The sequence below is a fragment of the Populus alba genome, chromosome 12 (assembly GCF_005239225.2).
Source record: "Populus alba chromosome 12, ASM523922v2, whole genome shotgun sequence".
Classification (NCBI taxonomy): Eukaryota; Viridiplantae; Streptophyta; class Magnoliopsida; order Malpighiales; family Salicaceae; genus Populus; species Populus alba.
In genome coordinates this window covers 5,982,441-5,999,632 of record NC_133295.1, presented here as the reverse complement: position 1 = coordinate 5,999,632, position 17,192 = coordinate 5,982,441, and the positions used below count along the sequence as shown (strand labels likewise).

Below are 17,192 nucleotides of genomic sequence, written 5' to 3'. Positions count from 1 at the left end.
ATATTTGATTGTTTCACTGGGCTTTTTATTTTTACATATATTTTATTGAGTATTTTCAATTAGTTCTTCCATAATAGAGGAGTAAATCACAATCAATAAAAAGTTAAATGCATTAATTCAGCATGTATTTAAGCAAAAAAAATCCAAATTTGAATTCTTACCATAGTAACCCATAAAGGTGTTTTTAGGATTTGTACAAAAAAATTATTAATTATATTCAATAATGGTTTAGCATACTTCACACAAGTGTTTATTGAATAGTAATCCAGGTTTTTAGAAAGATTATTTACTTGGGTTTTCGGGAACAATTAACATTATAAAATTAAATTAGAAGTTCTTATGAATGTTCACTTAAACAACAATAAAAGGGTACCTACTAGTCAAATTAGATATTTTATGTTGGTTGTCATCGACTAAAGAAAAACAAATTAGTTTAAGGGTTTTATAGCTTTTTTCAGGATTGAAGTTGAAAAACAAGAAAATTGGGTTTTTTTAGTTAATGTAAACAAATAGTAAACAATTGAATAATCACACTTTAACATCATACAAAACACATTATCATTAATTTCTAACCTCTAATTGAAAAAAAAGTGCTTTAAACATATTTGTTATACACTAGTTTGCCGGAAGAAGTTGTCTTAGCTTCGACAACCCACAAGATCTCACCACGTGACCCAAAAATTATTGTGAATAATCATTACTTCCTTACATTTTTGTTCTTTGATTTGAGAGAAAAGGTTTTTAGTTTACTTTTTATAATTAAAAAGAGAGAAAGTGAGAAAGAAAGAGTCTAAGTTATCTATGTTTTTAAGTTATAATATATAGGAGAGCATTTTAGTCTTTTTATTTTTTGAATGAAGATTTGTGTTAGCTAAGGTTGAAAAATGTGATATTTAAAACTCGATAGACAACTGAAATTTAATCCAAACCATAGGATGATAAGGATAATTTTCTCTAGTGCAAACTTTTATACTAATTTGTTAGGGATTGATTTAAGAGCAAATCTAGACTTGATAAATTAGGGAAGCCAAAATGAATAATTTTGAGTTTTATGGTTAACTCATAAAAATTGCCTTAAAAATTTAGTAAGTGTAGAAGGGATTTTGAATTTTGTTTAAAATATTAGGTAAGCCATGGCGACACTTGGTTATCCTCAAAATTCATCTTTTAATTTGCTTTTTATATATATATATATATATATATATATATATATATATATATATATATATATATATATATATATATATATAACGTCAAAAAATCATCTCAACCTAAAAGTTTAATATGTTAGGCAAAACCTCAAAATATTATTTATATTATTTTCTAACATATTTTTTTTTATATGGAAGTCCTTAAGGTTTAAAACTTATACAGATCCACACTACCTTGTATTATTAATTAAATTTTAATTAAAAGAGAGAATGAAGGTGATGAGATTTGAGTTTGTTACTATTTAGTCATCAAAGTTTTGATACCATGTTAAATAACCATTTTAACTTAAAAAAATTTGAGTTATTAGATGAGATCTCTAAGAAATAATTTATACTATTATATGAAAATAGTAAAAAAAAAAAAAAGACAGAACAAATTTTTCACAACTTGATGATGATTTCTGTAAAATCAAAATAACTACATGCAGTCAATTCCACTATTTCCATTTGTATATTTCAATGTTTATGTGTGAGACAGGTCAGAATGCTAAGGCCAAAGTTCTATAACCAAATGCCCAAAAATTGTTGCAGCTAACGATGGAATTGATTAGCTGAAACTGTGTATTTGAGAAATATCATCGAATTGAGCCTGCTAAGTGCTAATTCAAGAGCTACCCTTTCTCTTTGACTTCCTCGATCTCCATATTATTGCAGATGGATCTGGGCAGATTTTGTAGGGAACTTTTGGTGGAGCAATATCAGGAACCCTGCATGTCAGAGATGGATAGTTAATAAGAATAATACAGTAAGATCCCATTGTATTATTCTATCTCTCTCTTTTCCAGTATTTATTTGCCAGTACCCTTCTGCTTGGCATTGTGTTTCTCAGGGTATCATGGCCTTTATGACGCGACGGCGTTTAAACGGATGGATTGGAGGAGTCGTGCATTTGAAAACTATAGAAATGGTCAAGATTCAACTCACTCTAATGGTCTCCCAAACTCGATCTGCGAGAAGTCCATGCTGCTGATTGAAATGTCTGGTGCTGGCGATGCGCTGGTCCTGGCGCTGGTAGACCTCCACAGGGGCAATGATGGAGGTTTGATGGCCAGTACCCTGCAGCTGAAGCTGTTTGCAATACTGTTGTGGGCCATTGCCAACCTAGCAATTAGGGCAGAAAACATTGCCATGAGTCCTGTGTGCCTTCAAGATTGTGTGTATATATATATATATATATATATATATATATATATATAGGATATTTACTGTAAAGGAGCTTGTAATGGACCTGTCGGTTCATTTATTGCAGAGAACACACATCATCATCAATTCGCAGAATTTGCTTGCATTCATTTTCAAAACTAATAGAATTTTTGAACCAGTTCTTGGGTCAAAAGATCAGAAATGTGTTTTTGGGATTCAAGTCATCCTAGTTGCCATCAGTTGATGAGAACCTTAATTTCGAACCCAGATTAATCATTTCATGCACAAACTTTCATTAGGCCTTCGCAAATCCCAGAAATCTAGGATCGGGATTAGAAATGTTATGATGATTCAATCATTTTGAGCTCCATGATTATGAGGTTTTCAAATGTTGACTAGGAACCTTCTCGTGAAAAGTTTATTAGGAGCAATCCAAACAGCGACTCCAGAGTCAGCAGCCACAGGCAAACCGACATCTGCCCCCACGGTGGATCCCAGAAACTTTTTGGCTTTTTTCACCACCATGGACATGTCACATGCCCCAGCAGCCGTGCTTTATTTCCTCTGGCTCATGCATCCTCATCTTTGGCCACCGTCAACCTCAAAGCTCACACACTTGACGATTGCTAAAATACTAAAACAAGTCCTCAAGTTTCGATTTTGAATCCTTAAAAAGGACTGAATTGAAACCAACAAGGAAACCACCTTGTGCTAGCTAGGTACCCTTGGATTTGCAAGAAATTACCTAGAGACCCATCGTTCATCAACCAGTTGACCAATTTTCTGTATCTTCTCAATAAGCTCAGCGTTGAATTTTACTCATGAGCATCTCTATGATCGTTACAGAAATCATTTCTTTGATCAAAAGGACCATGAACATAAGTTTTCAAAACAAAAACAAAAAAGGGAATTTAAAACTGAGCTTACTTGTATAGAAAACTCCGATCATGGAGTCCAACAACAAGTGCAGAGGCACCAATCTCTCTCACCATAGCAGCAATCTTTCCACCCTCTTGATCGCCTTCAGTTACAATAATCTCAACGTTTGTCTGTACAATATGAATCTAAAATTATCACCGTATCAACGTTCACTAATATTATTCACACACACACACACACACACACACAATTGAAGTACTGAAAAGCATTTAATTAAACAAAATATATACAAGACAAGATTCAATTACATTAAAGAAGTTGTTGCATATATCTTTGAATGATAGAGCCAATTGGTAACCTTTCAAGCGAAGTAGCCTTATCTTCTTCTTGCTTCTTGATGAGTTCATAGCAGGAGAGAAAACATGAAGGAGAGTTATCAAATCGCCAAAACGAAGCAAGTTGTGGAGAGCCCATTGAAGGGCTGTTCTTGCTGCGTCGACGTCTTCTACTACCACCACTATTTTCCTCACATCCATTCCCTGCCTCCCCTTCCCTCTCGCTCTCTCTCTGTGTCTAGCTATCTACCTTTCTAGACTATAGGCTTTTTTATGGCAGTCATACTTGTCTCTTTCTCTCTTAATTAACATTTCTTCAGAAGAGTTGGGGTTGTTTCTGTCAAGTTGTAAGCTACGGGCGTTACTTGCCTCATGAGCTGTCTTTGTTATTGTTAATTTCTCTCTTTCTGCCTAAATTTGTGTTTGATTTTCCAGCGATTTAAGGTAATTTTAACATTATTTTTAATTTGAAAATACATTAAAATATTTTTTAATATTAATAAATTAAATAATAAGAAACATTAAAAATATATAAATTTAATATTTTTTTATTTTTAAAATACAATTTCAAATGAAAAAACAAATATGTTTAGAAATAGAAAATTGGATTGGGCAGGTATGAAATGCATGGATCACTCGCTAACTTTGCTTGATTAATCTCACAAGTACAAGGGAAATGGAGTAGGTAACCACACTTGGAATTTTTTAATTAAGGCAAATATAATATGCATGATAAGTTTCGTCACAACAAGAATGTTCATGAATGAAGAATGGGTATGCTTTGCGAGTATTTTTAATTTGAAAAAATATTAAAATAATATTTTTTATTTTTAAAAAAATTATTTTTAATATTAGCATATCAAAATGATATAAAAACATTAAAAAATATTAATTTAAAGCAAAGTAAAAGAAATAAAATAAATTTTTTAAAAATACTTTTAAAATATAAAAATAAATATAACCTCCTGGAGGCGTTATTGAAGTGTATGGCTAAAATATGGTAATGACAAGGTTTGCCATGTTGTGTTAGTTTATTTCAATTTTTTTTTTTTATTTACATAGGTGTCCCGGCCAGCTTGTGTGCACCACGACCAATTCTACGACTCACTGAACATCCTGCAAACCCAGTGAACATGTAAGACACCGCGGAGGTGACAGGTGTGCACGGTGAGGTTTGAACCCAGGATACAGAGGAAGGGAACAAATCCCTTCAACCGCTGGATGAAAACCTCAAGTGCTAGTTTATTTCAATTATTAATTATTAATATTAGTGCGCTTAAGTTACAGCCATAGAAAAACACCCTTTTGAAAAGGATTGAAATGGCTAGCAAATCTATTGCATTCAAACTCAAGGACCGTTGCCGTTGGGTTTTAGGTCAGAAAGACTACGACATATTTTCAAGCTTTTTTTGCCAACATATTCAACACAGTATATTCCACGTAATTCACAGTCAATTCAACGCAAATCTCGTAACATGTAATTCAATATCATTTCAACCTAACTCATAATTACACAAACTCAATTCGCAATTAAAGAAAGTAAATTAATTTATTCTATAATAATAATATTTAAGTACAGTAATTAACTACATGTAATAAATTATCAGGACTGCATTACTGAACCATGAACACGTCGTCAATGCATCAACTGGGGGACTACAAAATGGACTTGCATCCACTTCAACCAGATATAATTTCTTTTATATTGTTTATGTGGAGGCATGCGTCTCAATCGACGGGGAGGCTTACTGTCTAGACAATGAAGTAAAGGAGGCCGATGCCATTTTTCATGCATAATGCGTGTTCATGGTTTCTATGGTCTACACCTATTCACAATATCATAATTTTTAGACTCGATTCGGTCTAACACCCGGATTTTGAGTTTTGACCGGGTTATTGAATTAATTTTTAAATAAAAAAATAAAATAAGGTTGTTTTAATAAAAAAAAAAAAAAAAAAGTTAACGGCTTGCAACCAGTTATTAACCAAGTTGTCGGGTCACACTATGTTTTTTTTTTCTTATTTTTTCTTCAACCGAGCTTGATTCCAGCTCCGGATTCTGGATCGACCCGTCAAGTCAGACCGGATTCTAAAACTATGCACAAGATAATTTATTAGATGTAATTATTGGAATGTTATGAAAATTGATTGTATTGATATAATAAATTAATTGAGCTTTTTTAGATTATGAATTGACTTAAAATAATATTAAATTACAGGTTATGTGATGTATGTTGAATATGACCTGTTGAGGTTGTTGGTTATTTAGGTAAAGAATTGAAATTTTAGAAAAATGCTCAAATTATTGTGATTTTGGGGTTGCGCGGGTTGTACCTACGTGTCTAGGTGGGTCATGCATGTGCAACCTGCACAACCCATCAAACCATGCTATTAATTGTGCTATTTTAGGTATTTTCCCTCTATTGTGATGTTTGTTTTTAGAAAACAAAAACTCCATATTTTATTCTTTCAAGGAGAAAACACATCATTGTTCTCCATATATAAATAAAAAATAAATAAAATAAAACTAAAAATGAGAAAAAGAAAGAAATCACATCATTTGCTTGCTACATTACGGTGCTTGTTAAAAAAAATTAATGTAATATGCACCTCAAGTTGATTCATGGCATTTTTTTAATTGATGAGAAAATTAACTTTGGGGTCGAATTTGCAAAAAAGTAAAAGCTTATGGACCATAGGAGGAAGATAAAAAAAAGTCAACTTCCATTGAAAATATATGAAAATTTAAATTTAAATTTAAATGTCTTTTAAATTAAATAGTATAATTAAATTAAATTTATATATAATAGTAATAACAAAGTATAAGCTGACATAACCTAGTGATTGTGTATCGATTATTTTTTAATAAAGCAAGTTTGAGTTTTAAAAATTTTATGGTATTTAAAAAGTAATTCAGTGACATCTTATTAGTTACTTCATGATCCCACATTGAAGAAAAAAAACTAACTCAAAGAGTGATGTGATCCTGGCTACGACATAAAAATATCCATTAAGAGTGTTTATTAGGTCTATTCTAAGGCCTAAAACGAAGTGAATCCAATAGAAGTTTAATGAGATAAATCTAGAGGCTTTGGTTAAAAAAGTTCAAATCTGATAGTTTGGATATTTTCTACTTTTTAGGTCATAAATAAACCTCAAAAGAAGTTTGGATGCTTTTCCAATTGAGTTAGAAATTGGACACCTTTACTTTTCTAACAATATATAGTAGATTCACTCATGTATATAGACGAGAGAGAGAATGACGTGTTTAGAATTAGACCTAGAATCTACCAACAAAGTACGAAAACATAAAAGATATTGTTTTCTTAAGAGTTATAGATTCAATTCACTGCAATGAGTTCTTAATTTTATTGGGAATAATGAGTCCTTAATGCTATTGGAAACTTATATGGCAACTTTTGGATTACTTGTTTTACAAGGATTTCATTTCAATCAAGAATAATTAAATAGTCAAAACTAATTCTTATTTTATAAGGCATCAGATTTTTGTTCACCAAGGAATCTTCAATAATTATTTATCTTAGGTATTTTTCACTATTATATATAGCAAATGGTGAAAAATAATTTTAGATTATTGTTTTATTATTTGTTTTTATTATTTTTAAACCTTATTTTAATTAGTTTAGCCTTTATTTAAATTGGGTGCATGTCTGACCCGTTAGCATTAGAGTTATTATTTTCAAGAGTATAAACACTCTTTGTAAGGACAAAATATTAAAACTTGATAATACTACTACTACCAAATTTATTTAGTTTATGTGATAGAGATTCTCTTTTTTTTTTTCTTTATCGAACTAAATTGACTTACGAATATTAACTAGCTTCGTGGTGTCTTCCTTATATTGTTGTTGCCATGAGACATGTTTTCATTCTATCGCACTCTTATTATACATGTTTTGGCTTTATGGGATTTGTTATCAATCTTGTTGTAGGTTATGCGACCTCGTGATCATGAAATTCTCATTCAAGAGAAAAGAGAAAATAAAACTAATAACCCACTAAAAGTGATAAGAATATCTCCACCTAAAATTTCGCTCTCCTAGTTATATTCATTTTTAAAAGTGAGTTTAAGGAGTCATTAATAAAATGTCACTAGTTATTCTTGGTGCAATATAAAATTTCTCATTTTAGTTTTTGTAATTTAGTTTATTTGATTATTATATAATGAGGAGAGATATTATTACAAAAAAAAACTAATTCTCTTTAATATTTTATTGCATAAAAAGACTTAGAATATTATTCATTGTAATAGTGTAATTATAAATTTATTCTTGACAAAAAAAAAAAAAAATTGAACTAGGCATCGAGGATAGTTTTTTTTCAACATGACACAATTGTTTAGCATATTGCATGGAGTTAGATTAATTTTTTGTCACAATAAAATTACTACCTTAACCTTAGAAAAAAAAAATCTAATGCCTTTCGGGGTACTTTAGTCCTTTTATTTTTTTTCAAATAGTATAATTACTTTGATGCCCGTATAAAAAATTATAACTTTCTCATAAGGGTTTCTTGGTCATTTCACTTTGATTTTATTATAAAATTAAAGGTTGCTCAAGAGTATTATTGTAATTGACATTTATTAAATATTATTTAAAAAATAACTTGGACAGCCCTGAATTGTTTAGGTGGCGTGTGGATCGTCTAGTCACTAAACATAGTTTTTTGGGGTAGCATTTGACTCTCAGTGTCCTTTACACAATAGTAAGATGCATGTACTAGAAGTATCTTTAGTTTTATGTCGATGACTATTTCATTTTTTTTTTTTTCATTTTTCATTTTTCTCTTCTTTATAAGTTTTTTCTTGGAGTTTTTCTATGTTATTTTTTGTGGTTTGTTTTTTATTAGGTTAACCATAAATTCATTATCAGGATCACTAATTTCAAAGGTTATTGTAATTTTATTTTTTTAAAAAATAATTTATTTCAATTTCATCATTCAAATCTTTTTGGCTGCTCTTTTTTTTTGTCCTATGAAAGTATCTCAATCTTATATCATAGTCGCATGGATTTTTGAGTTCATCCAATTTAATAAGGTTTTTTTTTTTTTAATTGTTTTTTTTTTTTTTACAATTTCGCCCTATAATATTGTGTTATTTGATAATTCGTCAAGTCTAGTTCTTTATACTTTTTTTTCATTTTTTTTTCTTGTTGGTTTATTTATTATTGTTATATTTTTTATATTATTTAAATTAACAAACTCGAGACTTAGATTTTTTTTTTTTATTTTAATATTTTTTATGTCAAAAATTTTTTTGCCCGCCACGCAGGTAATAAATCTAGTATTTACTGTGTAGTTCAAGACTTAAAAAAACTCTCGTTATGAATTTAATAAATTATAATTATAAATTGTTTTTTACATTGTAAAATTAGATTTATGAATAACATAGCTTTAGAGAATTTGAATCTATACTTGGATAATGGAGGCATTCAACAATTGTGTCTTCTAATCAAAGAGTTGAAGTATTTCAATATAATTGATGTTGAGTATTTTCTAAATTACCGAATATAAAATGTCTAAATTACCGAATATAAAATGAGTGAACTTTAAAATTGTTGAGTGATGAGCAAATTATATAGATAATTTTTATGGAAAATGATAAAGAAAATAAAATAAAAATTACTGCTTTCTTTTACCATGCAAAATAAACATAGAAGTTGATTAACATAGTAACCATGAATCGGTCCAATATATATATATATATATATATATATATATATATGAAATGAGTGATTCATCAAGCACATCTACAATCTTACGTGACAAATCAGTGAGGGAGAGTGATGTAGTTGTTGTAAATCTCTGACGTGGACGCACCCTAGTAGTCAATCTCTAAGGTCTTATTGTCGTTCATGGTTTCCAAGTGTCCCATTCTCCACCCTAGTGGTCAGCTGACAAGGCAGATGACCCACGCGTCCGGTCAATATCGTTCTGTTTAAGAAATGGAAGTGGCTGATGTGTCGTTTGAAATATTCACATTCCCTGCAGTGGTTGTGTCGTTGGCTATTTTTGCTTGTCGTTTTCTATAACCCTCTTTTGTTTTTTTGGGTTTTAGAAGGATTCATTCGGTACTTTTCCTTTTTGGGTAAGAGACAAATACAGTCGCATATCAACGGTATAGATGGATCAAGTATATGATCGGTGGGACATTGATGATGTGCGCAGTGCAGATTATTAGAGACATGTCCAGCGAATTATGCACAGAAACTTTATCCTCCTTCCAATAACAGATTTTAAGAGGGGAATTATGCGTCACGCAGTGATCTTTTTTTATTATTATTATTATTATTATTATTATTATTATAGATATTCAGGTCAGTTTTACACGTATCTTCATTAATCTATGGAATTCTAAAATTAATTATATAAATTTTTAATAATTTTAAGATTTATAAGATTCAAAACTAATAATTTCTAAAAATTAAATTTAAAATTTAATAAATTAAATTATACTCTTCGAGATCAATTATTTGAGTAATTTTGATATTTATTGGGAATGTAGGTAGCAGATACCTAGACTTAATTGAAGGGGATGATGCTAGTTTCCCATGCTTCATTGTTGTGTGTTGGAATTTTAAACGTAAAACAAAAAATATTAAAACCATAATTTTTTTTTTTTTCACTGTAATTAAACTTGTCTTATGAAAACTTATAATGATTTATTTTTTTATAGGTTAATGTTGTGTCTTGTTATTCTACTTTTATATAGATTTTCTTTTTATGAATTCTATAAATAAAAAACAATCTTTATCAAAATTTATATTCTTCTATCTATCTTTTTTAGTCAAGAGACCATGTGTCAATCATTTACTTATTTAACCAATATAAATGAATTAATAGCATGTTTGTCCTTGTAAACAATCTTATGTGGATTTTATTTATCAAATTCTCTTAAATTCGAGGTTATGCATATTTGTTATTTACATTTACTTTTAAAAAACATTTTTCATTTAAAAATATATTAATATAATTTATTTATTTTTGATACTAATACATTAAAATAATTGAAAGTACTAAAAAAATCAATATAATATTTTTCTATTTGAATATATATTTTTATATTTGAAAAAAGTTATAGAAAGATAAAAAGTAGATAATTTTTTAAAAAAAAAAACTTTAAAAATCATATATAAAAATAAAAAAAACAAATAAATATAATTAATAAAACTCCCACCATTTTTATCTTGTCTCTTTAATTGAAAAAATTATAAAACAACAAGAAATTATGAAATTGAGTGAAAAAAAAAAAACTCATTTAAATAATAAAAAAAAATCCTTGTTACTACCACATTCTTCATCATCACACATCCATCTCCATAAACAAAATGTTTGAAAAAAGAGAGGAAAGAACATAAGAAATTGAATTACATCTCAAACAACATTTCAGCCGCCAACATAAACCATAAATTTCCATCCCTATCTTACATTGAAATCTGGTCTTTTACATAAGAATGGAAGGATTTCTTTTTTTATTCTGTTGGCCTTACTGTGGAATTTCAATCACGTAATTAATTCATGCAACATCCCTTAATTAATTTCCACTCTCAATAAAAAAATTCGGCAACGTTTCCCTAAAAAAAGACCTAGTGAAATCTTATTCCTAGCCTAGAGAAATACTGGAAAAGATGAACTTGAAATACAATATACACTTTTAAAAAAAAAAAAAATCTTTAAAATATATGCTTACATGTCAAGTTAAGAGAAAATCATACAACACAACTCTGAGAGGTTTAGTTTAACTGGTCAGATTTTAGATTTGCTTTTTAGAAATAACTAGTTCGAGTCTTATAAATCTCAAGATTACTAAAGATTTACATGATTTTTAACTTTAAAATATGTGAGATTAGTTCAAAAAATATATATAAGTTGTCCTAATATTTATATTAAAAAAAAAAAAAGAGCATTCAACACACGACAATTTTACATAATGTTCATCCAAATCAATGGTACTTCTTTCCTTGTCTTAATCCCGGCAAAAACACATGTTTTCCCTTCGAACCTCAAGGTCCTCCCTTTCATTTTTATTTTGTCTTTATCTGTTTTTAATCCATCATTCTTGGAACCCATACGAGATTCTTATCATCTTTTTGTTATTGAAACTAGCCTCTGTTATTACGAAAAGATTATATTTCATGATATTAATAATCCCATTTATGTGACCAACTATATATTCTAATATCGATGATCCTTATTCATGGGCTGACTATATCATACCTTGGTGATAGTTTCCACTCATATGCTCGACTATATTATCTGACGATTCTTTTTATCTATTTTTTTTCTTTTCTTTGCAAACAATTAAAGTAAATTGATCTATTCACTAAAATAAATAGATTTAAAAATTAATAATTAAAAACCTAAAAACTAGAGCTGAACTAGTCAAGTTCTAGATTTGTTATTTAAAAATCACTAATTTGAGTGTTATAAATTCAAGACCATTAAAAATTTATATGATTATTAATTTCAGAATATCGAGGAGATTAATTAATATACATGTAATCTAGTTTGGATATATATATATATATATAAGATTTAATGATTGAGTGTTGAAGCACCTAATTGCTACTATGGAGAATCCTGTTCCTCCTATTTATGTTCTCGTTTCTGAAAACACATTTATGTTTTGAAAGCATGCATTATCATTCATTCATCCCTTCGAAGACAGGTTACACTAAAATCATAGTGTTCTTCATTTATGTGTGCGCATCAAGCCACAATCAATCCCATTATGGCTACCTTTTTCTTGAATCCTTCTTACATTCCTACCCATTTCTTGATCCTTATTTCCTATAATTAACCAGAATTATAATTTTAGATTCCAAATCAATTTCCTACACGTTTCTTTTTATTTATTTTTTTATCTTCTTTGCAAGCAATTAAAATAATTGATCAATAAATTGAAGTAAATAGATTTAAAAATTAATTATTAAAAATTTAAAAGTATAGTTTAACTAGTTAGGATATATTTTTTCTTCTTAACACCCTTTAGCTGAACTTGAATGAAATAAATTTCATAGAATTCTTTTTCAATCTTCATAGTAAATTCATCCCCATACGAGTTTCTTTTATCATAGAGAACTAAGTCATGCATTAAAACACATTGACCCATCAACACAATTCCAAACCCAAATTCTTCTCATTTGGCCGAATAGCTTAATGCCCCATTCATGTACTCTCTCTCTCTCCCTCCCTTAGTTTCTTGTTTTTTTTCAAGTCAAATCAACATTTTAGACCTTTGTTGTGACTCAAAACACATTAGTTTCTCATTTTCATCCAAACTCTTTCCATTTTCACCCTTGGCCTAAACACTAAAACAACCAATTTATGTTTTCCTTCAATTTTTCTTATGATTTATACTTAGCCTAATCATAAAACATGCTTAAATAACATATTCCATAACAAACATAAAAAAAATAAAGACCAAAGTTAATATAAAAATCAAATTAAATTAAATTTTAAGGGATAAAATTAAAAAAAAAATCAAAACAAAATATATAGCAATAAAAAGTTTGAGAATCAAATTTAATATAATCATTCAATAATATGATATTTTTAAATTTTTCACAACTTCTGAAAAGTGTTTTCCGCTTAAAATAAAAGAAAAACACTTTCTTGAAAACCAAGTTAAATTTTTATTTAACTGGAAAATATTTTTTTTGTTAATCAGTTTTTTTTAATGGCAAACAAACATAAAAAAAAATTAAAACATAATTTTCAAAAAACTACTTTTCATATCACGATCTTAGTAACAAAACCTATTTTACCATCGCATTACATCAAAACCCCAACATCATCACTTACCCATTTCAATCAAAAACTCAAATCAAATTAAAACTTCAAAGTAGCAAGAAAATGAAGTTCTTTATTACCTCATGTACACACCAAACCAATACAATTTTTTCAAGATTTTCCAAGCCCTTCGTCTTTTTTAATAAGAAAATGGGTGGGAAAACTAGGATATATCTTTTTTATTTTTTTTTAATAAGGAAATAATGATATTATTAATTTTATGTTTTTATTAAAATTTAATTCATTTTTCACTTCTAAAATAATTAATTCTAAATGAGGTGAAAAATTTTCTTTACTTCAAATTAATAGTTTTTTTTTTTGTGTTTTTATATCATTTTAATGCGCTGGTTTTAAAAATAAAAAAATATATATTATTTTAATATATTTTTAAGTAAAACTTTTTTTGCAAAACAACCACAATCATATTCTTAAATAGCCTTTGAAAAAACCTTCAAATGTTAATTGAAATTTTCACTTGTGCATTTAATAAAATTAATTAATAATAATGTGTGAGCTAAATGCTAAAATGAGACATTAATAAACAAAGACTAAAATGAGAGTATAAAAAATAGATCTAGATAAATAATCATTATATTAAATCATGTTATCCTATTCAATTTTTTTTATTTAATTATTTATTTTTTAAAAAATAAAAATAAAAACTCAATCGTAACCAAATAATATGATGCCATCATAGTTTTTTTATTATTATTAACTTGATTTGACCTTACAATATAGCATGATCTAGTTTTAAATTAAATTATATTGAAACTAGTCTAAAATAACCATTTCCACTTAGCATATTCATACACGACTGATTATGCCGTTGAAAACCTCATGTGATGGGTGGAAAAATATCAAGCCGGCATCGTTTTAATTTCTCAATATATATATATATATAGTTTTTGAGACGACCGTGTTTTTAATCCACCCTGGTTATCTAGCTGTCGTTTCATGTGTCTAGGGATGTCAAACGCCACTTCGCCAACTGGCATTACCTGCGCTTTCGTGTCTCTCAATGTGTTTCCGAGCATCGAAGCTTATATTACACCCCTTCGTATTCACCGTTGGATGCCTCAATTATTCAGTCAACTGAGCATCTTAGAGGTGTGCGAAGAGAAGCGAAGCGGGAAGGACATGGTTTAGAATCTTAGTGGTTGATGAATGGAATCATTCGCTGTGACGTTATCTTTCTTTAGTAAAAACCTAGTTACATGCCCCGCGTGATGTCGCGGGTTAATTATTTTTTGTATTTTAAAAATAATCAAAATCTAAAAGTGTTAGATTTTTTTGTAAAATTATACCCAAGAGTCTCAGTTTTGGTTACATCGCCTGATTCAAGAGTAATGTTTATAATATTAATAATAACATTAAACTTGGGTTAACCCTTAGCATAAAAGTGTCTGAACTACAATACCAGATCTAATAGCATTAGACGTGGGTCTGGCTGCAAGGTCGTGTCATAAAAGTGTGATAATTAAATAGATTAGTTAAAAAAAAACCAAAAAAGAAAAAAACTAATGAGAAAAAAGAAAAAAAATATATGAATTAACTGTGTTAACCCTTCAAACCAGGTTAACCCATCATACCTTGAATTCGCATCATGAAAGTTTGATAATTAAAAAAAAAACAAATTAATGGGTTAACCCAGAATTAACTAGGCTAACTCGTCAAACCAGGTTAACATGTCAAACCCGGAATCCGTGTAATGAAAGTTTGATAACTAAATAGAAAAAAATTAAACATTAACAATTTAAATTAAATGAAAAAAATTAATTAAAAAAAAACAAAAGGCATCAGTCTTTTCACTGTGAACTGCACTGTGCAGTCCACAGTTAAAGGCATAAAAAAAACTAAAGACATCAACTGAAAACTACTTAGAAAAAAATTTAATATTAATAAACTAAATTAATTAAATAAAATTAATTAAAAAAAAGAAAAGAAAAAAAAAACCTTTAAGAAGAAAAAAAACTAAATATAAAGAAATTTAACATTAACAAACTAAACTAAACGAAAAAAAATAATTAAAAAAGAAAAAAAAAAAGCAAAAAAAATTTCAGGTTAACTTGTCAAACCAAGTTAACCCGGGATCCGTGTCATGAATGTCTGGAAACTAAATAAAAAAAAAAGTGAACATTAACAAACTAAACTAAACAAAAATTACTTAATTAAAAAGAAAAAAAAAAATCCGGGTTAACTCGTCAAACAATGTTAACCCGTTAAACCCAGGATCTGTGTCATGAAAGTCTCATAACTAAATAAAAAAAATTTAACATTAACAAACTAAATTAAACAAAAATATTTTGAAAATAATAAAAAAAAATTGACGGGTCAACCCAGAATTAACTGGGTTCACCTGTGAAACCAGGTTAACCCGTGAAACTCGGGATATGTGTCATGAAAGTTTAATAACTAAATAGAAAGAAATTTAACATTAACAAACTAAACTAAACGAAAAAAAATTAATTAAAAAGAATAAAAAGCAAAAAAAAAAAAAATTCTATTTTAACTTGTCAAACCAAGTTAACCCGTTAAATCCGGTAAATGTGTCATAAAAATCTGACAACTAAATAAAAAAATTAAACATTAATAAACTAAATTAAACAAAAAAATTTTGTTAAAAAAAAAAAAAACAAAGGAAGAAGCAAAAAAAAATCCCGAAAAACATTAAAAAAACAGCTAAAAAAACTAAGACAACTTAAAAAAAAAAAAAAAAACACCTAAAAAATCAGTGTTTTACTGTGAAAATAAAAAAAATTAATTAAAAAAAAAAACAGAAAAAAAAATTTAAGTTAACCCGTTAAACTTGGAATGCGTGTTATAAAAGTTTGAGATAGAAAAAAAATTTAACATTAACAAAAATTTTTTTTTAAAAAAAATATCCATTAAAAAAAAATAAAAAATGAAGAAAAAGAAAAGCAAAAGGTAAAAAAAAAAATCTAAATTAATTGGGTTAACCCATAATTAATTAAACAAAAAAATTAATTAAAAAAAAAACCATAAAAAAAAAAATTTGAGTTAACCCGTTAAATCCGGAATACGTGTTATAAAAGTTTGAGATACAAAAAAATTTAACATTAACAAAAAAAATTAAAAAAATATCCATAAAAAAAAAACGAAGAAAAAAATGAAGAAAAAAAAAACCTAAAAAAAAAAAGCAAAAAGCAAAAAAAAAAAAACGAAAAAAAAGGTCAGCACGGTTAAAAAAAAAAAGAAGAAAAAAAAACTTTTAAAAAAAAAACAGGAATACAGCTATGATCAATATTTTACTGTGGAATGCACAGTGCAGTCCACAGTAAAACACTAATCTGTTTTAGTTATATTTCAATTAATATACTTTAGTAAATAATATCCCAAATACATTTTTAATTTATTTATTTATGAATTTCAATTAAAAAACTTCAATACCTAGTTAAACTAAAAATAATAATAATAAAAAAAAAACAGAAAAGAGGACTCTTATAAAAAAAAATCTTCATTTTATAGAATTAGAATTAAAACCCAACGAGGTTTTTTTTTTTTTTTTTTTTTTTAATTTCGAGTTTAGTAAGGTTCTTTTAATTTTCTTCCTATGATTTATTCTCAAAAGGTTCTTGTAAATAATTTTAGTATCAAAAGACTTCAACAATTTCTTATGTGAATGAGTCTAAAAGCACTCTTACAAATCTCTTATTATTTTGTAGTCTTAAGAGACTCTTACATTATTATATTTTTATGATTGTATTTTAGAGGACTCTCATAAAAAAAAAAAATTATGTTTTATTTTTAGAAGATTCTTACAAAGTTGAGCCAAACCCTGCCAAAATGAAACTTT

At 27.9% G+C, this 17,192-nt stretch overlaps 1 protein-coding gene across 1 annotated transcript; it reads right to left on the bottom strand.

Annotated features, from left to right (window-relative positions):
* Positions 1-1,527: 1,527 nt before the first annotated feature.
* On the bottom strand, positions 1,528-3,819 carry LOC118030213 (uncharacterized). The gene is made up of 4 exons (XM_035034222.2): positions 3,542-3,819; positions 3,282-3,403; positions 2,136-2,312; positions 1,528-1,918 (listed from the first exon to the last, which is right to left on the bottom strand). Exons 1-4 carry the CDS (start codon positions 3,767-3,769, stop codon positions 1,816-1,818), a joined length of 630 nt encoding a protein of 209 aa, XP_034890113.1. The 5' UTR covers positions 3,770-3,819; the 3' UTR covers positions 1,528-1,815.
* Positions 3,820-17,192: the final 13,373 nt, after the last annotated feature.

Excerpts from the sequence above, each read along its gene's own strand:
- LOC118030213 (XM_035034222.2), bottom strand. The coding sequence starts at position 3,769 with ATGGATGTGAGGAAAATAGTGGTGGTAGTAGAAGACGTCGACGCAGCA. Across the intron at positions 3,404-3,541 it reads TATGCAACAACTTCTTTAAT|ACAAACGTTGAGATTATTGT; the intron begins GTAATTGAATCT and ends CATATTGTACAG. Across the intron at positions 2,313-3,281 it reads GATCGGAGTTTTCTATACAA|GTTGGCAATGGCCCACAACA; the intron begins GTAAGCTCAGTT and ends CCTAATTGCTAG.